General features: G+C 50.7%; 1 protein-coding gene across 1 annotated transcript in view; it reads right to left on the bottom strand.

Moving 5' to 3' along the window:
* DCHS1 (dachsous cadherin-related 1) overlaps positions 1–25,762 on the bottom strand; it is an 87,724-nt gene that overhangs the window by 41,316 nt on the left and 20,646 nt on the right. The window contains exons 2-6 of the mRNA XM_067544905.1: positions 10,252–10,440; positions 9,812–10,043; positions 7,787–8,023; positions 6,107–7,126; positions 4,682–4,869 (exon numbers count right to left, since the gene is read on the bottom strand). Coding sequence (XP_067401006.1) covers positions 4,682–4,869; positions 6,107–7,126; positions 7,787–8,023; positions 9,812–10,043; positions 10,252–10,440 — 1,866 coding nt within the window. The remainder of the gene's footprint in view (positions 1–4,681; positions 4,870–6,106; positions 7,127–7,786; positions 8,024–9,811; positions 10,044–10,251; positions 10,441–25,762) is intronic.

Here is a 25,762-nt window from a genome sequence, read left to right as displayed (position 1 = left end):
TGTTGATCAGACCAAGTGCAGTGCCTGGAGCTTTGCACAGCATGAGGTGGATTGTCTTAGGCCTTGTCTGCACTACAGAGTTAGGTTGATGCAAGGCAGCTTACATCGACCTAACTATCATAGAATCATAGAGTTGGAAGGGACCTCAGGAGGTAGCTAGTCCAACCTCCTGCTCAAAGCAGGACTAACCTCAACTAAATAATCCTAGCGAGGGTTTTGTCAAGCTGCAGCTTAAAAACCTCTAAAGATGGAGGTTCCACCACCTCCCTAGGTAACCCATTCCAGTGCTGAATAGAGGGGAATAATCACTTCCTGCGATCTGCTGGCAATGCTCCTCCTAATGCAGCCCAATATGCTATTAGCCTTCTTGGCAACCAGGGTACACTGCTGGCTCATATCCAGCTTCTTATCCACTGTAACCCCCAGGTCCTTTTCTGCAGAACTGCTGCCTAGCTCGTCGGTCCCCAGTCTGTAGCTGTGCATGGGATTCTTCCGTCCTAAGTGGAGGACTTTGCACTTGTCCTTGTTGAACCTCATCAGGTTTCTTTTGGCTCAATCCTCCAGTTTGTTTAGGTCCTTCTGTATCCTATCCCTACCTTCCAGGGTATCTACCACTCCCCCCATCTTAGTGTCATCTGCAAACTTGCTGAGGGTGCAATCTACCCCATCTTCCAGATCATTAATGAAGATATTGAACAAAACCAGCCCCAGGACCGACCCCTGGGGCACTCCACTTGTGACCAGCTGCCAGCTAGACATGGAGCCATTGATCACTACTCGTTGAGCCCTATGCTCTAGCCAGTTCTTGATCCATTTTATAGTTCATGTAAGTGTCTTACTATGTAAGTGTCTACACTAAAATTTTGCTCCTGCCGATTTAACTACCTTGCTACTCCAACTTAGGTCTTGTCTACACTAGCACTTATGCCGGCAAAACTTTTGTTGCTCAGGGGTGTGAAAAAACACACCCCGAGCGAAATAGTGCTTGTGTAGCCACTTTATGTCATTGGGAGAGAGCTCTCCCACCAATATAATAAGGTCACATTTGGAGTACTGTGTCCAGTTTTGGGCCCCCCACTACAAAAAGGATTTGGAAAAATTGGAGAGAGTCCAGCGGAGGGCAACAAAAATGATGAGGGGGCTGGAGCACAAGACTTATGAGGAGAGACTGAGGGAACTAGGTTTGTTTAGTCTGCAATATAGAAGAATGAGGGGGGTTTGATAGTGGCCTTCAACTACCTTAAAGGGGGTTCCAGGGAGGATGGAGCTAGGCTGTTCTCAGTGGCGGCAGATGACAGAACAAGGAGCAATGGTCTCAAGTTGCAGTGGGGGAGGTCTAGGTTGGATATTAGGAAAAGGTTTTCCCTAGGCGGGTGGTGCAGCACTGGAATGGGTTACCGAGGGAGGTGGTGGAATCTCCACCATTGGAGGTGTTTAAGGCCCGGCTTGACCAAGCCTGGCTGGGATGGTTTAGAATCATAGAATATTAGAGTTGGAAGGGACCTCAGGAGGTCATCTAATCCAACCCCCTGCTCAAAGCAGGACTAACCTCAGCTATATCATCCCAACCAGGGCTTTGTCAAGCCGCAGCTTAAAAACCTCTAAGGATGGAGATTCCACCACCTCCCTAGGTAACCCATTCCAGTGCTTCACCACCCTCCTAGTGAAAAACTTTTTCCTAATGTCCAACCTAGACCTCCCGCCCTGCAACTTGAGACCGTTGCTCCTTGTTCTGTCATCTGCCACCACCGAGAACAGCCTAGCCCCATCCTTCCTGGAACCCCCTTTCAGGTAGTTAAAGGCCGCTATCAAATCCCCCCTCACTCTTCTCTTTTGCAGACTAAACAAGCCCAGTTCCCTCAGCCTCTCCTCGTAAGTCCTGTGCTCCAGCCCCCTAATCATTTTGGTTGCCCTCCGCTGCACTCTCTCCAACTTGTCCACATCCTTTTTGTAGTGGGGGGCCCAAAACTGGACACAATATTCTAAACGCGGCCTCACCAATGCTGAATAGAGGGGAATAATCACTTCCCATGACCTGCTGGCAATGCCCCTCCTAATGCAGCCCAATATGCCATTAGCCTTCTTGACAACCAGGGCACACTGCTGACTCATATCCAGCTTTTTATCCACTGTTACCCCCAGGTCCTTTTCTGCAGAGCTGCTGCCCAGCTCGTCGGTCCCCAGTCTATAGCTGTGCATGGGATTCTTCCTTCCTAAGTGGAGGACTCTGCACTTGTCCTTGTTGAACCTCATTAGATTTCTTTTGGCCCAATCCTCCAATTTGTTTAGGTCCTTCTGTATCTATCCCTACCTTCCAGGGTATCTACCACTCCCCCCATCTTAGTGTCATCTGCAAACTTGCTGAGGGTACAATCTACCCCATCCTCCAGATCATTGATGAAGATGTTGAACAAAACCGGCCCCAGGACCGACCGCTGGGGAACTCCGCTTGTGACCAGTTGCCAGCTAGACATGGAGCCATTGATCACTACTCGTTGAGCCCTATGCTCTAGCCAGTTCTCTATCCATTTTATAGTCCATTCATCCAACCCATACTTCTTTAACTTGCTGATAAGAATACTGTGTGAGACATTATCAAAAGCTTTGCTAAAGTCAAGGTATATCACATCCACCGCCTTCCCTACATCCACAGAGCCAGTCACCTCATCATAGAAAGCAATTTAGTTGGGGTTGGTCCTGCTCTACAAACCAATGAGCACTCTCCCCTTACATATGCTATGGAACACACTGGGAACAAAGCACAGGAGTGCTGGAGGACTAAGTCCAGCATCTTTTCTTTGCTACAGTAAACCTCAGGTGTAAGTCAGGCATGGCAAACAGGAGCTACCGACACCAGACTACACGCAAACACTGAGGGTGGTCTACACTTCAATGACCTAGCTACGTGGCTCAGAGCTGGGAAAAGTGTCATGCACTGAGCATTGCAGTTTGGTTGACTAGCCGCCATTGTAGACGCAGCAAGATAGAGGGAAGGATTCTTCTGTTGAACTAGCTATCAGCTCTTGGAGAGGTGGATTACCTACATCGGTGGTTTTCAACCAGGGGCACGTGTAACCCTGGGGTACGCAGAGGTCTTCCAGGGGGGCACATCAACTCAGCTAGATATTGGCCTAGTTTCACAACAGGCTACATAAAATGCACTAGCACAGTCAGTACAAACTAAACTTTCAGACAATGACTTGTTTATACTGCTCTATATACTAGACACTGAAACATGAGTACAATATTTATATTGCAGTCGATTTATTCTATAATGATATGGTAAAAATGAGAAAGTCGGCCATTTCTCAGTAACAGGGTGCTGGGACACGTTTGTATTTTTATGTCTGATTTGTAAGCAAGTCGTTTTTAAGTGAGGTGTAACTTGGGGTACACAAGACAAATCAGACTCCCGAAAGGGTGCAGTACTCTGGAAAGGTTGAGAGTTACGGACCTACATTAACAGAAAAACCCCTTCTGTCAATGTAGGAAGGCTCTGCACTATGGCACTATAGGGGTACAGCTGCAGCTCCACAGCTGTGCCACTGTAGCAGCTGTAATGTAGACGTACCCTGAGACATTGTCTTCATTCACCCCTCACTCAGCCCTGGAGACTACCTAACTGCTGACATACAGGCCACCAGGCTGCTGGCATTCCCCTTGACAAGAAGGCCCTGCTCACCACTACTGACAAAATCTACGTGGCATTGAAATGAGGCACACTTGATCTCTCTAGGTCAGTGGTCCCCAAACTTCTTGCAAGGGCACATTTTCTCAGCTCCTCCTCGTATCTGCTTACTCTAGATTCACAGATCTTAAGGCCAGAATGTCTACTAAAGCATCTTCCAGAAAGGCAGCCAGGCTGGATCTGAAGACAAAAAGATATGGAGATGCCACCCCGGCCCGTGGGAGTTTGTTAGCCTTTGGATCACCCCCGCTGACCCATTCCCAGAAGCTACTGCCAGCTCTGGAAGGGCAGTGTTATGGTAACAGACTCTACTGCTCTATACAGAAGCAATACCACCTCCTTACTCCCACTGGAGATTCCCCTGTTTATCAGCCCAGGGTCACACTCACCCTCGCAGCTAGAGCATGGGACTGGAGCTCATTCTCAGCTGGTGGACTCCCAAGCCCTTTTCAGCCACTGCATTCCAGGATACAGCCCCCCTCCTGCAGCTGAGACCTGCATTCTTTCTCCCTCATGCATGACCTTGCATTTGCATGTTGTGCAAATGAATCCAGTCTACCAAGCAACCCAGGCCACGCTTTATGAGCATTCCTTACCGCTCCAATTTGTGTGTCATCGGCAAGTTTTACCAGCGTCTCTCCAGTCCGATTTGAGAGAGCTTCTTGGCCAGTTTTAAGGCACATGCACCAGGCGCTCCCTCCTCCATCGCGCCACCCCTGTACCAGGAGTCTTCTCCTTCTCCCTCCACCACTCGTTCTCCTCCGAACCCTGGTCTGCCCCTTTCCACCTCCACAGGAGCTCTCTCCTGCCAGCCAACTTGCACAGGCGTGCTTCCCCCCCAAGAGCTCGTGCCTCCCCAACCTGCACTGGGAGCTCTGCCCTCCACCCCTTCGATCTGTACTGAGAGCTCCGGACCCCTCACCCCCCCACAACTTGCACCTTGAGATCCTACCCCCACAACTTGCAGTGGAAGCTCTTGAGCTGCCCCCTCACCTGCACCAAGAGCTCCCGCCCCCCCAGCACGTGAAGGAACGCCGGCACGTTGTCATTCTCATCCAGCACTGTGACATAGATGGTGCCCGTAGTGCTGCGGGGTGGCGTCCCCCCATCCTGAACGATCACCAGCAGCTGGTAGCTTGACTGTTGCTCCCGGTCCAGGCTGCGCTTGGCAGTGAGCTCTCCTGCCAGGGAGAAGCAAAGACATAGCTCAGCCCCCAGATAGCAGCTCCCACAGGAGGGCTCTGGCAGGGCTCCAACTCCAGCTGGGGAACTGTCCCCCAGGGAAAGAGGGGAGCCCTGGCTTGCAGAATGGACTGTGGGCAGAGAGATGGCCCTGGGATGCAGGGATGGAGTAATTGTCTTGGAGAATGAGCTCTGGGGAGGTAGCCAGCTCGAAGGAACAGCCCATGGGGAGGTAGATGGCCCTGGGATGGTGGGGACAGGATAAGGCCTGGGTAAAGGGCTGTGGGAAGGGAGCCAGCTGTTCATTGGGGGAATGTGGTCAGAGCTGCTCTCCGAAATTCCATAAGGCTTCCCTACCACACCCCACATAGACACGGCCCCTTGTCCCAGCCATCAAGAGCAGCGATGCGCGGAAGATGCCAGGTTAGGGCAGAGGAGGAGGAGCAGGACAGCTGAGCTAATGCTGATGACAAGAGAGACACAGCAGCTCCATCAGGCCGCTGGCCTGACCTGGGGCCAACACGGCAGTGGCTGGTGAATGCAGAAAAAGCCTCAGCAGCACTGACACCAACTCCTGCTTGGTTTGGGCAGGGGAACCCAGCACACAGCATGGGCAGGGCCCCTTACCCAGAGCAGGTACACACTGTAAACCCCAGGTGAGAGCACTGGACAGTGAGACAAGCCGACACCGACTCCCTCCTGTGGGTGTGACCCCTCCAAACCCATCCTTGGTCAGACACCCTTTTATGGCCCCTGGGATGGCTTATATCCCTCCTGACAAGCTTTCTTGAGTCTCCGCACCTCTGTCCTGGCTTAGCAATGCTGCGGGCTCTGCTGCCCTGAGAGCTGGGCTGGGCGGATGGAAGCTGCTGTTGTTGGTCTTCACTGGTGTTGCGGTAGCTCAGGGATGGGTTTGGCTTTGCCCAAAGAGCTGCGGACATCACCCCTGCCATAAGAGCTCTGGGTGAGGGATGGGGAGGGCAGCCCCACACAAAGAACTGTGCCGCGGGCCGGCTCTGGCACCTCTCAGAGCAGGGAGTCACTGACTGATACAGGCTTCAGCTAGCATGATGCTGCCCCCACCTCCCTCCCTGACACCCGCACCCCCTAGTGCCACACTGGGGCCAGCATTGCTCCACCCTCACAGTCGCCCCCTCCTGAGCTTCGCTGGCCCCTCCCTGCACATCCAAATGGGGTGGGCTCGCCCTCCCCTTCCAGGCTGCAAGGGCCTCTCACCAGACTGCATGTGGATGAGGAAGTTGGGGTCATGCTGGTGCAGGCGGTAGGTGAGGCGGCTGTTCTGCCCCGTGTCCCGGTCGCTGGCTGTCACCCTCCCCACCCTGCTGCCAGGTAGCTGATTCTCGGGAACGGTGAAGAAGTAGCGCTCCTCGCTGAGCCGGGGGCTGTTGTCATTCTCGTCAGTGATGCTGACCCGCACGGTGCTGGTGCCCGTCTTCCTGACCTCACTGCTGGCGCCGCCTGCCCCTGCAGACGCCAGCACTGTCAGCATGTACAGGTCCCGCGTCTCCCGGTCCAGTGCACTCTTGACGTAGAGCCAGCCACTCTCGGGCACGATGCCAAAGCTGGCGGCCTCTCCATCGGCACGCAGGTGGTAAGTGAGGGGCGTGGCTCCCGCCTCCCGGCCCAGGGCCCGCACCTGCAGGAAGCGAGTGGAGACAGGCGTGCCCTCTTGCACCTCCACACGGTAGGTAAGCGTGTCGAAGATGGGCCCGTGGTCGTGTGCTGCCTGCACGTGCACCAGCAGGGTGAAGGTGGCACTGAGCTGGGGCGCACCGCTGTCCCGTGCCACAATGGCCAGGCCGTAGGCGGCGCTGGTCTCGTACCGCAGCGCCCCCACCAGCCGCACCGTCCCCGAGGAGCGCTCCACGCTGAAGAGGCCATCCCCACCCGACACCAGCTCGAAGTGCACCTGCCCACTGGCACCACTGTCCCGATCCTCCGCCTGCAGCGTGTACACCGTGCTCCCCACCTCTGTGGCCTCTGGCAGCAGGATGGAGTCAGAAGGCGCCAGGAAGGCTGGAGCGTTGTCATTCACGTCTGACACGGAAATCTTCACCTGCGTGTTGCTGTAGGCTGGAGGCGAGCCACTCCGGGCCTGGATGTCCAGAACCAGAACCGCCTGGACTTCATGGTCGAGAGGGAGGCTGGTACGGAGCTGTCCCAAGCTGGAGTCGATGAAGAAATAGCCATGGGGATCTCCCGAGGAGATGGAATAAAAGATGTCATCAGAGTGACCTGGGGACAAGGGAATATAAAGCAAAGGGAGTGAGAGCAGGGCTCTGCTCAACCACCCGACTGCCCCGCAAGGGGCACTGCAGCGGAGGGCAGGGCACTGGCTGTGGGGGAAGCTCCTCAAGGAGGGGCGCCATGGGGGAAGGCAGGCCACATGCTGTGGGGGGGTGTCATGGGGGAGGGCAGGCCACGGGCTGTGAGGGAAACTCTAGGGAGGGCGCCATGGGGGAAGACAGGCTGCGGGCTGTGAGGGAAACCTGGGGGGGGGTGCCATGGGGGAAGGCAGGCCATGGGCTGTGTGGGGAGCTCCCAGCAGGTGGTGTCGTGGGGGAGGGCAGACTACACGCTGTGGGGGGAACTCAGGGGGAGTGCCGTGGGGGAAGGCAGGCTGCGGGCTGTGCGGGGAGCCCAGGGGAGCTCTGTGGGGGAGGGCAGGCCATGGGCTGTGCAGGAAACTCTAGGGAGGACACTGTGGGAGAAGGCAGGCCGTGGGCTGTGGAGGGAGCCCTGGGGGGGGCGCGTGGGGGAGGGCAGGCCACAGGCTAGCGGGGAGCTTCCAGCAGGATCACTGTGCAGAGTGGGGCAGGAGTGCTGGACCTCTGGAACTGACCAGGAATGGAAACATGGGCCCAGTGTGTTATGGGGGCTGTGGTGGGTCCATACCTGGGGGGTTATGCGCCCGGACCGCCCCGACACTTGCACCCTGCTGGGTGTCCTCAGGCACTGTGAAGAAGTACTGCGCCTGCTCGAAGACAGGGGGTGAGACCGTGCCAGCCACGATGCTAATGTTCACTTGGGCGTTGGGCTGGGCTGACAGCCCCCCCCCATCCTGTGCCGAGATGACCAGCCGCACCAGAGTGTTGGCCTTGTCACTCAGGGACCACGAGAGGGAGACCACACCTGGGAGAGAAAGAGACGCCTAGGGGAAGGGCCGAACACGACACCCTGTGTCCACAGCCTGTGCCCGCCTCCCCTTCCCTGCTCTGGGGTGCAGAAACAGGCCCCTGGGAGAGAGATGCCAACCGCAGAGACTGATTCCAGGGGGAGAGGTGCAGCAAAAGGGCCTGGCAGATGCGGTGGGAGATTGGAGCTACATCTTGAGGCAAGGAGGCCCAGCCCCTCTCTACAGCGCTCTGAGGAGACCCTACTCCCCTCCCCACTGCATTCAGACCTGCACGCATCAGTCCTAGAAAAGTCTAAGGGGACTTGAGGGGCCAAGTCCTGGGACAGGCTGGAAGCATAAACCATGCCCCATTTCCCTCAGCTGGCTGTGGGGAGATCAGCCGGCTGATCCTGGGGGGTGGAGGGGAGAGGGGTGGAGTTCAGGCTAGAACGGGCCTCAGACCTGGCCCTGGCCAAGGGGGAATGTAGGGCCTGGGGAATGGGCCATGGGTATGGAGCTGCTCTGGGTCTGGGGAATGTGGTCAGGGATACAGGGAGGGAAGCTGCCTTGGGTCTGGGTGAAGGCTGGGGCCAGGCACTGTGGAAAGGGCCATGAGGAAGTAGGCAGCCCTAGGCCTACAGAGGGATGGGCTCAGGACTCTGAGAAACATTCCTCGAGCAGAGCTTTCAGACAAACGATCGCCAGTGACCCTGGGTAAATTGCTCCAGTGGTTAGTTACCCTCACTGTCAACAATTTACCCTTTATTTCCACTCTGCATTTTCTAGCTTCAATGTCCAGCCACTGCACAGTGTTAAACCTTCCTCTGCTAAACTGAAGAGTCCATTATGAAATACCGGTTCCCCAGGTAGGTACTTACAGATTGTGATCAGATCACCCTTTCCTCTTCCCTTTCTTAAGCTAAACAGGTTGAGCTCCATGAGTCTATCACTCTAAGGCAAGTTTTCTAATCCTTTCGTCCTTCTCTTGGCTCTTTTCTGAACCTTCTCCACTTTATCAAGGGCCTTCTTGAACTGTGGGCCCCAGAACCGGACGCAGGAGTCCAGCAGTGGCTGTACCAGTACCAAGTACCGATGTAAAATAACTCTCTGCTCTTACTCAAGATGTTTATGTATCCCAGGGTTGCATTAGCCCTTTTGGCCACAGTGTCACACTGGGAGCTCATGTTCAGCTGATTCTTTGCCACAACCCCCAAATATTTTCAGTCACGGCTCCCCAGGATACTATGTCCCCTAGACCAACGTTCTTCCTTCCTGGATGGACACATTTATGTTTAGCTGTATTCAATTGCATATTGTTTGCTTGCGCCCAGGTTACCAAGCGGTCCAGATCAAGGTTTACCACTCCCCAGTGTTGGTGTCTGGAGAAGAGGCAGCTCTGGGCCTGAGGGAGCAAAGTCAGGGCCCAGGGGAATGGACTCGGGGGAGGGAGCCAGCCCTTGCCCAGGGAGCCGTTAGGTATGTCCCTCTCAGCAATCTGACTTTCAGAGCCCTGGTGGGCTGGGGCTCTGCAGGGGCCCCCAGCGCTGGGAATGAGCTGCAAACCCCAGGGCTGGCTCAGCAGAGCTGGCTCTGGCTGAGCAGGGAGGTATGGGGCTGAGAAGAGAGGGGCTGCTGGCTGCTGGGGCTGCTCCTCTTTGGAGCTGACAAGTGCACTGTACAGTAACACTGGCAGCTGTCATGTCCCCCTATCCCCTCTGTCTGTGGCTGACCGAGAACCCCCTGGGGAAACTCCCTCTCCCCCCGGCCTGGCCAGGGCCTGCGCTGCAGGCGCCAAGGGCTCTTACCTGTGTCCTTGTGCAGAGAGAAGAGAGGGGGCGAGTTCCCTGAGACTATGTGGTACGTCACCTTCCCATGGGGGCCCTCGTCCTTGTCGTGGGCCGTGACGCGCAGCACTGCTGTGCCCGGCATGCTCTGTGTGCTGATGCTGGCCGCGTACTCCAGGGGGTAGAACGCCGGCCGGTTATCATTCACATCCTCCAGGAAAACCTTCACGTACACCATGGAGTTCAGGCCACCCTGGAGGAGGACAGGGACGTGGATAACTCTTGCTCGGATGACAGGGATAACTCTCTGAACATCATTAGGCTGGGGGCATCACTCACTCCACGTCAGCCATCCCCCCTTTCTCCATTGCTCCACCCCCCACACCCCAGGACTTCATCCCCCTTTTCCCCATCACTCAGCCCCCTCCCCAGGGTCCCCTCCTCCTTTCAGCAGCGCTCACCCCATCGACGGCAGTGACGGTGAAGTCATAGGCAGTGGCTCCCTCATCGCGGTCCAGGCCCTGCACCGTGCACAGCTGCCCCGTGTGCTCGTCTATGCTGAACTGTGTGGGGACAACACTGCCGATGCCAGAGCCGATGGAGTAGGAGAGGGAGCCGAAGGGGCCACTGTCTGCGTCCGTGGCCGTGATCTGGTGGAGAGGCACTATGTCAGCAGGAGCAGCATCTAGAGACAATGTTCAGCACCAACGGGTCTGGAGCCCAGCAGCCAGGCCCAGCTCCCCACCCATCCTCATGCCCCTCTGCCAGGGCTTCTTACGCCGAGTGGCTGCAAGTACTTCCACAAGGAAGAGACAGGAGGGCCCAGTAGTTAGGATGCAAAAGGAAGACTCAGGAAGCCCGGGTTCAGTTCCCAGCAGGCGCCACCAAAGACTTTCTGCGTGACCGCAGGAAACGGCCTCACTTCTCTGGCTGTACACGGGGATGGCGGCCCTGCCCTGCCACACAGGGGCTTGCGAAGGTAAATATCTCCCCACCTGTGCGGTGCTGCGATTCTGCACCTAAGCTAGGTCCATTGAGAGCAGCTACTGTGTTCAGTGCAGCGGTTCAGGGGATGGCGGGAGAACGCGGCTCTTTGCAAACTGCAGGTGGGGTCAGGTAGAGGCGAGTAGGAGGGGCTCAGCAATGGGCACTTCTGGCCCCTGCATAGCAGTAGGGTGCTGGAGGTGCCAGGTGCCAGGCCGTTACAACTCAAGCTTTTAGTTAGTCTTAGCCTTCCTGGTGTCCAGGCCCCAGGATATCTCAGGACTTGCCCACGAAAAGCTACTGGGCAGAGAGGCTGAGTGAGCTCCACAGATTTACCCCCGTGTCCTTGCCCAAACCCAAGCTGGGGGGTGATAAGCCTGCAGCACAGGCTGGCCTGGCACTCCCCGGCTGATCTCCCTGCCCCTGCCCCTGCCCCATTGGTGCTGCCTTTCCATGGAGCCTGCGTTTCCCCTCCGACTCCCAGCCAAGACCCTCCCTCTCCCTCAGGCAGACTCACCAGCACAGACCATCTGCTAGCAATGGGAAAGAACATCAGAGAAGCTGCAGGGCTGACAGCTCGCCAGCCCAGGACCTGCTCCTCACCTTCCCTCACTGCCCTCTCCAGCTGCAGCCCTGCTGGAGGGCCTCCTCCTGGTCTTTCAAGTGACTCAGTGTCAAGGGGGCAGGAGAGAAACGCCCGGGTCTCAGCACATGAGAGTTGGGAAACCTCTCCTTCACATTGGGCCTGGGACCCCCTGCTGTTGTCAGGGCACCCCACGCCCACGCCCAGGGCTGCTGTGGGGCTGTCACCGCCATAGGGGACAAGCTGAGCTACAGATAGAGACCCTGCTTCTTCAACCCGGCGCTCCTGGCCCCAAATATCCTGGGCTCTCCTCTTTTTTCGTGGGCAGGCTGTCCCAGGATCCCACCAGTTCCCTGAACCTCCACAAATAGCTCCTTTTCCGAGAACATCCCCAGCCAGGGGACCCAGGGCCCATGCCCCTGAGAACTCTGAGAGGGACAAAGACCCGGAACAGGAGACAAAAGGGAGACCGCTGGGCCAGGCCCAGACTCTGTACCCACAGCACCTCCACTCTCGGGCTGGGGCCTCACCTCCCATAAGGGAGCAGGAGTGTGAAGCCAGGCCCAGGGGAAGGGCCAGGCCAGCTAAGGCCTGCAAAGAGCTCCTAGGAGCCTCCTAACCCAGGTCATGCGTTAGCTCCTCAGGTAGCCCAGGTCCAGCAGTGACATCACCACTGGCCTCTCCTGCTGGAAGGCTAAGACTAGAGTAACTGGGAGCCCCCTTACCCGGCAGAGCCCCTGCCCCATTCCCTATAGGGCCCCCTGCTGTCGCTACACCCCAGCCAGTGCTCCTGGCTTGGCGAGTTGAGTTTGGGGACATTGCATGGGGACCAACCATGCAGGACAAAGGGGGTAGGGTCCAGCTGGTTCAGTGCGGGCAGAAGTGAGGCACAGTATGTTGATTCATAGATTTTAGGGACAGAAAGGACCGTTATCATAGAAACATAGAAGATTAGGGATGGAAGATTAGGAGAACATCTAATCCAACCCCCTGCTCAAAGCAGGACCAACCTCAGCTAAATCATCCCAGCCTCGGCTGTCAAGCTGGGCCTTAAAAACCTCTAAGGATGGAGAGTCCACCACCTCCCTAGGTAACCCATTCCAGTGCTTCACCACCCTCCTAGGGAAAGAGATTTTCCTAATATCCAACCTAGCCCTCCCTCATTGCAACTTGAGACCATTGTTCCTTGTTCTGTCATCTGCCACCACTGAGAACAACCTAGCTCCATCCTCCCTGGAACCCCCTTTCAGGTAGTTAAAGGTTGCTATCAAATCCCCCCTCATTCTTCTCTTCTGCAGACTAAACAAGCCCAGTTCCCTCAGCCTCTCCTCATAAGTCTTGTGCTCCAGCCCCCTAATCATTTTTGTTGCTCTCCGCTGGACTCTCTCCAATTTGTCCACATCCTTTTTGTAGTGGGGGGCCCAAAACTAGACACAATACTTCAAATGCGGCCTTACCAATGCCGAATAGAGGGGAATAATCACTTCCCTCGATCTGCTGGCAATGCTCCTACTAATGCAGCCCAATATGCCATTAGCCTTCTTGGCAACCAGGGCACACTGCTGACTCATATCCAGCTTCTTATCCTCTGTAACTCCCAGGGCCTTTTCTGCAGAACTGCTGCCTAGCTCGTTGATCCCCAGTCTGTAGCTGTGCATGGGATTCTTCCGTCCAAAGTGCAGGACTCTGCACTTGTCCTTGCTGAACCTCATCAGATTTCTTGTGACCCAATCCTCCAATTCGTCTGGGTCATTCTGTACCCTATCCCTACCCTCCAGCGTATTTACCACTCCATCCAGCTTAGTGTCATCTGCAAACTTGCTGAGGATGAATCCATCCCCTCCTCCAGATCACTAATGAAGATGTTGAACAAAACCGGCCCAGCACCGACCCCTAGGGCACTCCGCTTGTTACCGGCTGCCAGCTAGACATGGAGCCATTCATCACTACCCGTTGAGCCCTATGCTCTAGCCAGTTCTCTATCCATCTCATAGTCCATTCATCCAACCCATACTTCTTTAACTTGCTAATAAGAATACCGCGGGAGACCGTATCAAAAGCTTTGCTAAAGTCAAGGTATATCACGTCCACCACTTTCCCCACATCTACAGAGCCAGTCACCTCTTCATAGCAGGCAATCAGGTTTGTCAGACATGATTTGCCCTTGGTGAATCCATGCTGACTGTTCCTTATCTCCTTCCTCTCTTCCGAGTACTTCAATATGGATTCCTTGAGGACCTGCTCCATGATTGTTCCGGGGACTGAGGTAAGACTGACTGGTCTGTAATTCCCCAGATCCTCCTTCTTCCCTTTTTTGAAGATAGGCACTAGATTTGCTTTTTCCAATAATCCGGGATGTCCTCCAATCGCTACGAGTTTTCAAAGATAATGGCCAATGGCTCTGTAATCACGTCAGTCAACTCCCTTCACACCCTTGGATTCATTGCATCCGGCCCTATTGACTTCTGCATGTTCAGCTTTTTTAAATAGCCCTGAACTTGTTCTTTCACTGCTGGGGGCTGCTCACCTCTTCTCCATTCTGTGCTGCCTAGTGCAGTAGTTTGGGAGCTGACCTTGTTTGTGAAAACAGAGGCAAAAAAAGCATTGAGTACTTCAGTTTTTCCCACATCATCTGTCACCAAATTGCTTCCCCCATTCAGTAAGGGGCCCACACTTTTTCCGACCTTCTTCTTTGTACTAACATGCCTGTAGAAACCCTTCTGGTTCCCCTTTACGTCCCTTGCTAGCTGCAACTCCAATTGTGCTTGACCTTTCTGATTTTACCCCTGCATGCTCGAGCCATATTTTTATACTCCTCCTTGGCCATCTGTCCAACCTTCCACTTCTTGTAAGCTTCTTTTTTTGTGTTTAAGCTCGCTGAAGATTTATTTATTAAGCCAAGCTGGGCACCTGCCATATTTGCTATTCTTTCTGCACATCAGGAAGGTTTGTACTTGCGCCCTCAATGAGGTTTCTTTAAAATACAGCCAGCTCTCTTGGACCCCCCTCATATTAGCTTCCAAGGGGATCCTGGCCATCAGCTCCCTAAGGGACTCAGTCTGCTTTTCTGAAGCCCAGGGTCCGTATCCTGCTGTTCTCCTTTCTTCCCTTTGTCAGGATCCTGAACTCGATCATCTCATGGTCACTGCTGCCTAGGTTGCCACCCACTTCTACTTCCCCTACCAAATCTTCCCAGTTTGTAAGCAGCAGGTGAAGAAGAGCACAATCCCTAGTTCATTCCTCCAGCACTTGTACCAGGAAGTTGTCCACAATACTTTCCAAGACTTCCTGGATTGTCTATGCACAGCTCTGTTGCTCTCCCAGCAGCTGTCGGGGTGATTGAAATCCCCCATGAGAACCAGGGCCTGTCATCTGGAAACTTTCATTAGTTGTCTGAAGAAAGCCTCGTCTAGGTCATCCTCCTGGTCTGGTGGTCTATAACAGACGCCCACCATGACATCACCCTTGTTGCTCTCAACTCTGAACCCAGAGACTTTCAACAGGCTTTTCTCCAGTTTCATACTGGAGTTCTGAGTAGTATACTGCTCTCTTACATACAGTGCAACTCCTCCACTTTTTTTCCTCCATCTGTCCCTCCTTCACAGTTTGTACCCATCCATGACAGTGATCCAGTCATGTGAGTTACCTCATCAAGTCTCTGTTATTCCAATCACACCATAATTCCTTGACCGTGCCAGGACTGACAATTCCTCCTACTTATTTCCCAAGCTTCTTGTGTTCATGTACAGGCACCAAAGATAACTAGCCGAGTGCCCTACTTTCTCAGTATGAATCAGGAGGCTCCCCTGTTGCACCCTCCTCCTTGTGCTTCCTCTTGGTATACCACTTCCCCACTTACCTCTGGGCTTAGGTCCCCGTCCCCTGGCAAACCCAGTTTAAAGCCCTTCTCGCTAGGTTAGCCAGCGTGTCTGCGAAGATGCTCTTCCCTCTCTTTGTTAGGTGGATCCTGTCGTCATGATCCAGTCTGAGCTCCTGCATCACCCAGGCTAGAGAATCCCACCAGTGACTCCTTCATCCAGCCCAGAATGTGTGGCGGAGCCAGAGCAAGTCTTTTAAAAACAGACGCCCACTATCCATTTACTGATTTTAAGTGAGGGAGAATCCACCCTTCCGCAGGGTGAGTTGTGCTAATGGTTCATTTCCCTCACTGATAAAAACCTGGAGCTTATTTCCAGTCTGAATTTGTTGGGCTTCAGCATCTTGTTCTGCCTTTCTATGGGAGATGAACATGCAGGCTGCTCTCAGAAGTCTCTTCCCCAGCTATGTATTTGTAGACTGTGATCAAGCCACCTTTAGTCACTATAAGGCAGGTTCTCCAGACTCCAACTCATTCTTGTACTTCTTTTCTGAGGCTCAGAATAGGACACAGTATCTAGTAACTGTCTCACTCATGACACATGCAGAGGTGACATCGCCTATGGATACAGAGCGATCTGGATCACTTGGTAACCTGAGTGCAGGCAAACAATATGTCTTAATGCAGATAAATGTAAGGTCTACATCAAGTAGCAAGGAAAGCAGGACATACTTACAGGTTGGAAGATGCGATCCTGGATAATGCTGACTCTGAAAAAGAGTTGGGGGTCCTAGTGGATAATCAGCTGACCAGGAGTTCCCAGTGCAGCGCTGTGGCCAAAAGGGCTAATATGAGCCTTGGGTGTATAAACAGGAGAATATCATGTAGGAGTAGGAAGGGTATATTATCTCTGTATTTGGCACTGGTGTGACTGCTGCTGGAATACTGGATCCAGTTCTAGTGTCCACAGTTCAAGAAGGATGTTGATAAAATGGAGAGGGGTCAGAGAGGAGCCACAAGAACGATTACAGGATTGGAGCACGTGCCTTATAATTATAAACTAAACAGATTGTGCTCCTTGAGTCTATCGAAGGGAAGGTTAAGGGATGACTGATCACATTATGTACCTGGGGAACAAAAACTTCTAGCACCCAGGGAAGTGTTTCTTTGTATACTATTGAACCAAATCAAACTGGTCATAGGTGAAAAACTGCATAATGAGCAAGCAGGGTTCAGACTGAAAAGATTGCGTGTTGATCACATTTTTACCCGGAGATGTTTGACTAAAAAATGGCTCACCTAACAGAGAAGATTAGTCTTGAACTTCATAGATTTCACAAAAGCTTTCAACTGCATTCATAGAGTCACTTTGAAAGCTCTTGCAACAATATGGGCTTCCTAGAGATAGTACAATATCTTGACCAGTGACACTAAGTTTCAAAATACCGTGTAAGAACAGTAAATGGAGACATGGATTAGTTTGATATCATCACTAGAGGGGAGCAGGATTGTATTTTATCACTTCTTTCCTGCATTATGTTAAATTACATGATGTGAAGAGCAACATCAAAGGAAGATACAGGAGTTATGTAGAGTAGAGGAAAAATCTAACTTTGCAGATTACATTGTTCTGTTGGACACAGATGGCAATGCCATGAAAAAAGACTAATATCAATGTTAAATGGCAGGGTGCCAAAGTAGGATTCAAAATCAGCCAAAAGAAAATGAAAGTCATGATCATTGAAATAGGAGTCAGCAATGATGGTACATATGGTGAAGAATACACACTCATTAACCAGGCCATACAGCTTGGAAGCACAATCAGCGTTGACAGCCAGTTCCATAAGGAGATGAAGGCAAGAATTGGGAAGACAAATGGAGCTTTTTCTGACAAATATTTCTGACAAATATTCAGAAAAATAAGGAGGCTCACACAAGAACCAAGAACGTTATATAGTGTTATTGTGATACCCACATTATAGTGTGTTCCTGAAACTTGGCAAATGCTAAAACCCTGCAACAGGAAATTTAACACATTTAGTCAGAGATGCTTGCAGAAAGTATTTGATGTCCACTGGCAGGATAAAATAATTAAAGCTGATGTGTTGCTAAGGATGAGTCAAAAGACTCCAGAGACAATGATTCAAGAGAGAAGTCTGAAGTGGTTTGGGCATATTGTACAGATGTAAAAAAGACATTCCTAGACAGCCTCTTGACTGGATACCACTTGGTGGATGATCGAAAAAAGGAGGACAACAAAAAACATAAGAAACTGTGACAATGAGGGTCCAGACACCCCAAGAGAAGAACAGAAGGTTTAACCCCCCCAAATGAAGCAGCTAAGCCGACTGATTGCACACTATGTTATTTTACTGTCAGAGTATACAGTCCTATCACCCACCGGCTTTGGCATCTTCTCTATTCTTCTTAATTATGCCTTTGGAAATGATCAATCTGGCGTACTAATTGAATCGAGGATGGATGGTGGCTTGTTTAACATCAGACAATTCCAGAGCAAAAGGCATGTCACCCAGGTTACTCTTTGGGATCTGCTTTTCGCAGATGATACTGCATTTGTCTCTAATTCACCCGATGAATTGCAGGTCATTATGAACAAGTTCTCTGATGCATGCACCAAGTTTGGCATGGTAATCAGTATCAAGAAAACGGTTGCCATGTCACAAGGTACCAACATTCCACCTAAAATCTATGTCAATAATGAAGCTCTGGATAACGTGGGTCACTTCTGCAATCTTGGCTCAATTCTTACCAGCTCACTTAACCTTGATAGGGAACTTGATGCTAGAATCACAAAGCTTCTGTCACTTTGGGCAAACTTACCTCATGTGTTTGGAAGAACAAGTTGCTAACCTTGAACATAAAAGTGTTCATCTATCAGGCTCGTGTCCTTAGTACCCTCCTTTATGGTTGTGAAAGCTGGGTTACGTACTCCAAGCAGGAACAGAGATTGAACAGTTTCCACCTCTGCTGTCTTAGAAAAATCCTTGGAGTTACTTGGGACCAATGAATTGTCACTAATGAAATCCTTCAACGAACCGGCCTACTGTCTATGCAGATTATGCTGGATGCTTGCAGGCTTCGCTGATTGGGACACGTGGAGTGCATGCCTCAGGATCATCTGCCAAACGCTGTGCTCTATGGCCAGTTTAAGAACCACCCGCGATGCAGAGAAAGGCCAAAGGTCTGATACAGCGACAAGGTCAAGCAAGGCCTCAAGAAATTCAGCGTTCCCCTGACAATTGGGAAAATCCTGCCCACAATCGCTCAGTCTGGAGAAGCCGAGTCCCGGCTGGTGCAGTCACTGCAGGGAGCCATCAGAGAGCCCAGTCTGAGGCTGGCAGGTGAGTCAGGAAGCAGAGTGTGCTTCAACCTCCATTTGGCGAGTGCACCTGTACCCACTGTGGGAAGGTCTGCCACTTGCAAATCGGGCTCTTTCCCACACCATTGCTAAGAACCACTGACAGACCAACTGTGTCACATTTCCTTTCATCTGTCAAGATATTGGATAGCCAATGTATATCGAGTAAGATCTTTCCTGAAAGCTTGTAATGCACTGAACTCAAGTCATTATGAGTTGTGTAGACAGGTCATGGTTATGAATGTATGTGTGTGTAAATATAGAACATTGTCATGTAACTGTCGTGCAACTTCAGCATCACCTCACAAATGGGCGGTGAAGCGATCAAGCAGGAAGTGCTCCTCCCCAACCAGACAAAAATGGCTTCAAGCACCTATCCATTGTCCAGCCCAGAAAAAAATAAGGAATCATCGAAGTAAATAGAAACAGCTTGAAACTGAAAAGACCACCCCAGTCTTCAGAAACTAAGGGTATGTCTACCTGTAAACTGCTACAGCACCACAGTTGCACCACTGTAGTGCTTCAGTGAAGACACTACCTAAGCCTATGGGCGGGGTTCTCCCATTGGCTCAGGTAATCCACCTCCTCAAGAGGTGGTAGCTAGGTCGACAGGAGAATTCTCCCATCAACCTAGCACTATCTACACCAAGGTTAAGTCAATTTAAATGTGTCGCTCAGGGATATGGATTTTTATACCAACATAACTTCCTAGTGTGGACCATGCCACAGAAAGGAGATTTTCCCCACTTTGAATGTCTACAGTGACTTAATTTAAAACAAAAAAACCTGCAAACCCTTTTAAAATGTAAGGGATTTGAACTGCCAAGCATGCAGAACGTGAGTGACAGTCTTGCACCAGAAGGCTGTCTGTAAATGCTGGATTCCTCCTAGGGGTAAACTGGGAAATTGTTTTAAGGCAATAGGTAACTTTTATCAGAAAAACGATTTAATCTCATTTGAAAGTGTAAAGCCTGAGGTTGTGTCTTTATGTTTATTTTCTGTGCAACTTGCTTCGCCTTAACTAGTTCTTATTTCAATCTATAAACTTTTGTTTATTTTTATCCCAGGTAGGTTTCTGGTGTGCAAACTGTGTGGAGTCTGTATGCTGAAAGTGAGCACATGTCATAGGAGTTCCCTGAATTAATTCTTGTTTGAACTAGAGCAAGTCACTTAAAAAAAATCCAGTCTTGATTTAAAAATTGCCAGTGATGGAGAATCCACCACAATACTGCGAAACTGGTTAATTACTACCACCGTTAAAAGTTTGTGCCTTATTTCTAGTCTGAACTTGTCTAACTTCAACTGCCAGCCATTGGATCAGGCTGGACCTTTGACTAGGTTAGATTATTAGACCAATGTTAGACCAATGTTATTAGACCATGTTAGATGAAGTTAGATTAGATTATTAAATTAGATACTTTTGTGCCTCTGACACATGAAGCAACTCAGTGTTTCCACCTCTGCCTGGCAAATGGCACATTTCTTGATCCATCATAGTCTGTTTCCATGACACCTTTCTCAATGGTTTTTGTGACATTTTGGGGTCCTCCCGACCAGTAAGGGGGTGCTCTCACTGCTTGGCCTGTAACTTTGGGAGCCGTTGTCTGTGCCACTAGGTTTCAATTCGCTGACACCGGCAGCCTGCCCACAAGCACAAGGCCTCAGCCTGGCTGGCTGTCACGAGACTAGTTACTCTTCGTAGGGTGACACCAAGAACCGTTCCGGTCCCAAGTCTCCCCTAATACATCCTCCCTGGGTTCTTAATTACCAGATATTCGCTCTGTTTGCTACAGAATTTTACAAAATGTAGGGCTGGAAGGCACCTCAAGGGGTCATCTACTCAATCCCTCTGCACCGAGGCAGGCTTAAGTTAACTTCCTGACAGCTATTTGTCCAACCTCTTTTAAGAAACTAACACCTCCCTGGGATTTCACCTCCCTGCTAGATAGTTAAGCACAGGAACAGGCTATCCTTATAGTTAGAAAGTTTTTCCTAATATCTAATCTAATTCTCCATTGCTACAAACTAAGCTGATTACTTCTTGTCCTTCTTTTGGTGGACATGGAGAACAATTGGTCCCCATCCTCTTTATAACAGCCCTTAACATAATGAAGATGTATCAGGTCCCCTCCTCAGTCTTTTCTTCTCTAGACTAAACATACCCAATTCTTTCAACCTTTCCTAATAGGCCAGATTTTTTAAACCTCTTTTCATTTTCCTTGGTATCCTCTGGACTCTCTCAGATTTGTCCACAGCTTTCCTAAAGTGTGGTGGCCACAGTACTCCAGCTGAGGCCTCAACAATACCAAGTAGAGAGGGACAATTACCTCCCAGGCCTTACATACAGTATTCCTGTTAATACAGCCCAGAATGATGCGCCTTTTTCACAACAGCATCACACTATTGACTCATTCGATTTGTGATATACTGTAATTCCCAGATCCTTTTCTGCAGTACTACTGCCTAGCCAGTTATTCCCAATTTTGTATTTGTGCAATTGGTTTTTCCTTCCTCAGTGTAGTATTTTGCACGTAGGATCATAGAACCATAGGGTTAGAAGGACTGCAAGAGTCATCTAGTCTAACACTCTGCCAAAATACAGGATTTGTTGTGTATAAACCATCCAAGACAGATGGCTGTCCAGCCTCCTTTTGAAAACCTCCAGTTAAGAAACTTCTACAACCTCCCAAGGCAGTCTTTTCCATTGTCCTACTTGTCGGATTAAATTTAATCTTATTAATTTCAGATCAATTCTCCAATTGATCAAGATCATTTTGAATTCTAACCGTGTCCTCCAAAGTGCTTGCAACCCCTCCCACCTTGGTATCATCTGCAAATTTTATAAGTGTACTTTCTACTCTGTCACCCAAGTCATTAATGAAAATATTGAATAATACCAGACCCAGGAGGTTCTACGGGAGGTCTGGCCTATGAGTGCACCTAGACTTAAACCTCTAAAACCAGGAAACTAAGAGTCAAGGTAATGTCTCCCATGCATTGGTTGGTGAATTCCAAGGAAACTCAGGGGTGTCAGGAACTCCCAAGGGGCAACTTCCTAAGCCCTGCTCCTGCTTTAAGTCCAGTGTCTTGCTGATCCCACACTGCAGGGTCACTTCCAACACAGCAGAGGTGATTAGAGTCCCTCCTTCTCACCCCCTAAATGACAGCTCAGTTAGCATTTAGCGTTGGATGCTGCTCTTCTTCAGCCTTTTGTCTGAGAAGAAAAGAGGGGAGGAAGGCTTGGAGGGATCAGGGACCCGCTCCATCATGCAGAGCTGCTCTCCCAGTGGAGGTGGGTGAGTACCTCTCCTCTGCTCCTTGTCCCAAATTCAGAGCTGGTGCAAGCAAGAATCAGCATCCCCAGGTCTGAACTTCCAGAGAGCACCCAACTCACTCACAAGTCCAGTGTCTGGGACCAAGGGATCTAAAAGGGCCCCATGTCAGAGTAGGGGATGGCTGCACATTAGAGCAAGATAACTCTGGCAAGACAATGTGACCATAGGAGACTGCTCTCTGTGCGCAAGACAGATGGTATGCAAGTGTCAGACTGCTGTGCATGGGACCAGGCAAGTATCATCCCAACCCTATTTTATAGATCGGATCACTGAAAGTGAATGTGTCAAACCTACGAGATTTCTGCTGTTTATAAAATGGAAGGAGTCCTACCTATACACCCTGGAGAGCCGCAGGTAAGTGGGCACCAGGAATCCTGACTCCCAACCCCCTGGTAAGACAGGAGCACCTGCCTCAGTCTCTCTCACTGTCCAATTCAAAGTCCCATCAATGGACATAATTTATTCATGTACACACACACCAGTCCAGAGACCCCTCATGGTAAAAGTACTCTGCTAATTCCCACAGTAAAACATAGAAAGGTACAGTGACTAGGAGAAAGCAACTAGGAGAAAAGCTGTTCTAGATTTGATTCTGACAAATAGGGAGGAAGTGATTGTGAATTTTAAGGTGGAAGGCAGTTTGTGTGAAAGTGATCCTGAGATGATAGAATTTAGTACTGAAAAGTAGGAGGGAACTGGTATATAAGATCCCAAAACAGAAAGACCAAGGCACAAAAGAAGATTAAACTAGCTAGGGGCTTAAAGGGTAGCAAGAAAACATTCTACAAATACATGAGAAGCAAGAAGACGATCGCGGATGGGGTAGGCCCATTACTCAATGAGGAGGAAAAGACAATAACAGAAAATGTAGCAATGGCTGAAATATTACATGCCTGTTTTGTTTCAGTTTTCACCAAAAAAGTTAGCAGTGATCAGACAACTAACATAGTGAACATCAGTGTAAATGGGGTAGGATCCGAGGGTAAAATAGGGGAAAAACAAGTGAAGAATTACTAAGACAAGTTAGATGTCTTCAATTAAGCAGGGCCTGGCCAAATACATCCTAGAATACGTAAGAAGCTGAAGAGATCTCTGAGCCACTAGCCATTGTTTTTGAGAACTCGTGGAGGACTGGAGAGTATCTGTCTATACAAAAGGGAATAAGGACAATCTAGGAAATTACAAACCTGTCAGCTTAATTTTGGTACCCAGAAAGATAATGGAGGAAATAATCAAACAATCACTTAGTAAGCACCCAGAAGATAATAAGGTGATAAGTAATAGTCAATGTGAATTTCTCAGGAACAGATCATGTCAAACCAACAAAATACCCTTCTTTAACAGAGTAATAAGCCTTGTGAGTATGGGGGAAGCAATATCTGTGATACATCTCAACTTTAGTAAGGCTTTTCAGGTTGTCTCACATGACCTTCTCATAAGCAAACTGGAGCAATGTACTCAGAGAGTAATTATCAGTGGTTCACAGTCAAGCTCGAAGGGCATATCAAAAGGGGTCTTGCAGGGACATGTCCTGGGTCTAGTTCTATTTAATATCATGGGCGGAGTTTGGGAGTGCATGGGGGCTCAATGTCCCCCAAATTTGATGATTTTTTTAACTCCCGCCCTCCATGCTGCCCAGTGCTGCCTCTCCACCAGGCATCCTGGACTCAGTGGCATACTGAGGGAGGGGTCCATGCTCCCGGGCACTGGCCTGGGGGAGGGAGGGACTGGCTGGGCCTTCGGAGAAGGAGCTGCCCCCCGCTGACATCCTTGTTTGCCGACCTGGCCCGCGGCTCCCTAGTCAAGCCAAGTGCGGAGCTGGAGGCGGAGGGCCAGGTTGGCATGGCCGCCAGGGATGTCAGCGAGGGAGGTGACATGGAGGAGGAGACCGAGGGGGGACAGGATAACAGCCTTCAAGTACGTAAAAAGCTGTTATAAAAAGGAGGGTGATAAATTGATAAAAAGATGACCTCCTGAGGTCCCTTCCAACCCTAATCTTCTATGAGTCAATGAAATTGTTCTCCTTATCCACTGAGAACAGGGCAAGAAGTAATGGTCTTAAACTGCAGAAAGGAAGATATAGATTAGCTATAAGGAAATTCTTCCTAACTGTGAGACTATCACAGAATCTTAGATGATTATGGTTGGAAGGGACCTCAGCAGGTCATCTAGTCCAACCCCCTGCTCAAAACAGGACCAACCCCAACTAAATCATCCCAGCCAGGACTTTGTCAAGTCGCAGCTTAAAAACCTCTAAAGATGGAGATTTCACCATCTCCCTAGGTAACCCATTCCAGTACTTCACCACCCTCCTAGTGAAAAAGATTTCCTAATATCCGACCTAGCCCTCCCGCACTGCAACTTGAGACCATTGCTCCTTGTTCTGTCATCTACTACCACTGAGAACAGCCTAGCCCCATCTGCCTGGGAACCCCCTTTGAAGAAGTTAAAGGCTGCTATCAAATCCCCCCTCATTCTTCTCTTCTGTGGACTAAACAAGCCCAGTTCCCTCAGCCTCTCCTCATAAGTCCTGTGCTCCAGCCCCCTAATCATTTTTGTTGCCCTCCTCTGGACTCTCTCCAATTTGTCCACATCCTTTCTATAGTGGGAGGCCCAAATCTGGACACAATACATCAAATGTGGCCTCACCAATGCCGAATAGAGGAGAATAATCTCTTCCCTCGGTCTGCTGGCAAGGCTCCTACTAATGCAGCCCCATATGCCATTAGGCTTCTTGGCAATAAGGGCACACTGCTGACTCATATCCAGCTTCTTATCCACTGATACCCCCAGGGACTTTTCTGCAGAACTGCTGCCTAGCTCATCAGTCCCCAGTCTGTAGCTGTGCATGGGATTCTTCCGTCCAAAGTGCAGGACTCTGCACTTGTCCTTGTTGAACCTCATCAGATTTCTTTTGGCCCAATCCTCCAGTTTGTTTAGGTCACTGTGTATCCTATACCTACCTTCCAGGGCATCTACCATTCCCCCCAGCTTAGTGTCATCTGCAAACTTGATGAAAGTACAATCCACCCCTTCCTCCAGATCATTAATGAAGATGTTGAACAAAACCGGCCCCAGGACCGACCCCTGGGGCACTCTGCTTGTTACCGGCTGCCAACTAGACATGGAGCCATTGATCACTACACATTGAACCTGATGATCTAGCCAACTTTTTGTTCACCTTATAGTCCATTCATCCAACCCATACTTCTTTAACTTACTGATAAGAATACTGGGGGAGACTGTATCAAAAGGTTTGCTAAAGTCAAGGTATATCACGTCCACTGCTTTCCCCACATCCACAGAGCCAGTCACCTCTTCATAGAAGGCAATCAGGTTGGTCACGCATGACTTGCCCTTGGGGAATCCATGCTGATTAAGCACTGGAACAAATTACCAAGTGAGGTTATAGAATCTCTGTCACTGAAGGTTTTTAAGAACAGGTTAGACAAACAGCTGTCAGGGATGGACTAGTAATACTTAGTCCGGCCTCAGTGCAGGGGGCTGGGCTAGGTAATCTAATGAGGTCCCTTCCGGTCCTACATTTCCATGATTTCCTTCTCCAGGGACACCGCTTCCAAGTCACTCACCCATGAGTCCACCAGCACTTGGTTCCTCGTTCCTTTCTGCCCTCGTGCCAGGGCCCCACTCTCCAGCTCAGATACAGTCCAACTACTCAGTCCTTTCTGACTCACGGCACTGGCTCTCTGGTTCAGAAAGGCCAGCAGGATCGCCCTTCTGCTGATGTCCTGACATCCTTCCCTTGCTCCTCCAGTCTATGCTCTCAGACAGGCCTCAGGCTCTGACTTTCCAGGTCTTCAACTCATCCAATCTCCTAGCAATTCCTCCCTACTCCCAGGGAAAGTCTGCAGAG

This window comes from Emydura macquarii, unplaced genomic scaffold (assembly GCF_026122565.2).
Source record: "Emydura macquarii macquarii isolate MOO-44397 ecotype Brisbane River unplaced genomic scaffold, CSIRO-AGI_Emac_v2 contig_1032, whole genome shotgun sequence".
Taxonomy (NCBI): Eukaryota; Metazoa; Chordata; order Testudines; family Chelidae; genus Emydura; species Emydura macquarii.
This window is presented reverse-complemented; position numbering and strand designations above follow the sequence as displayed.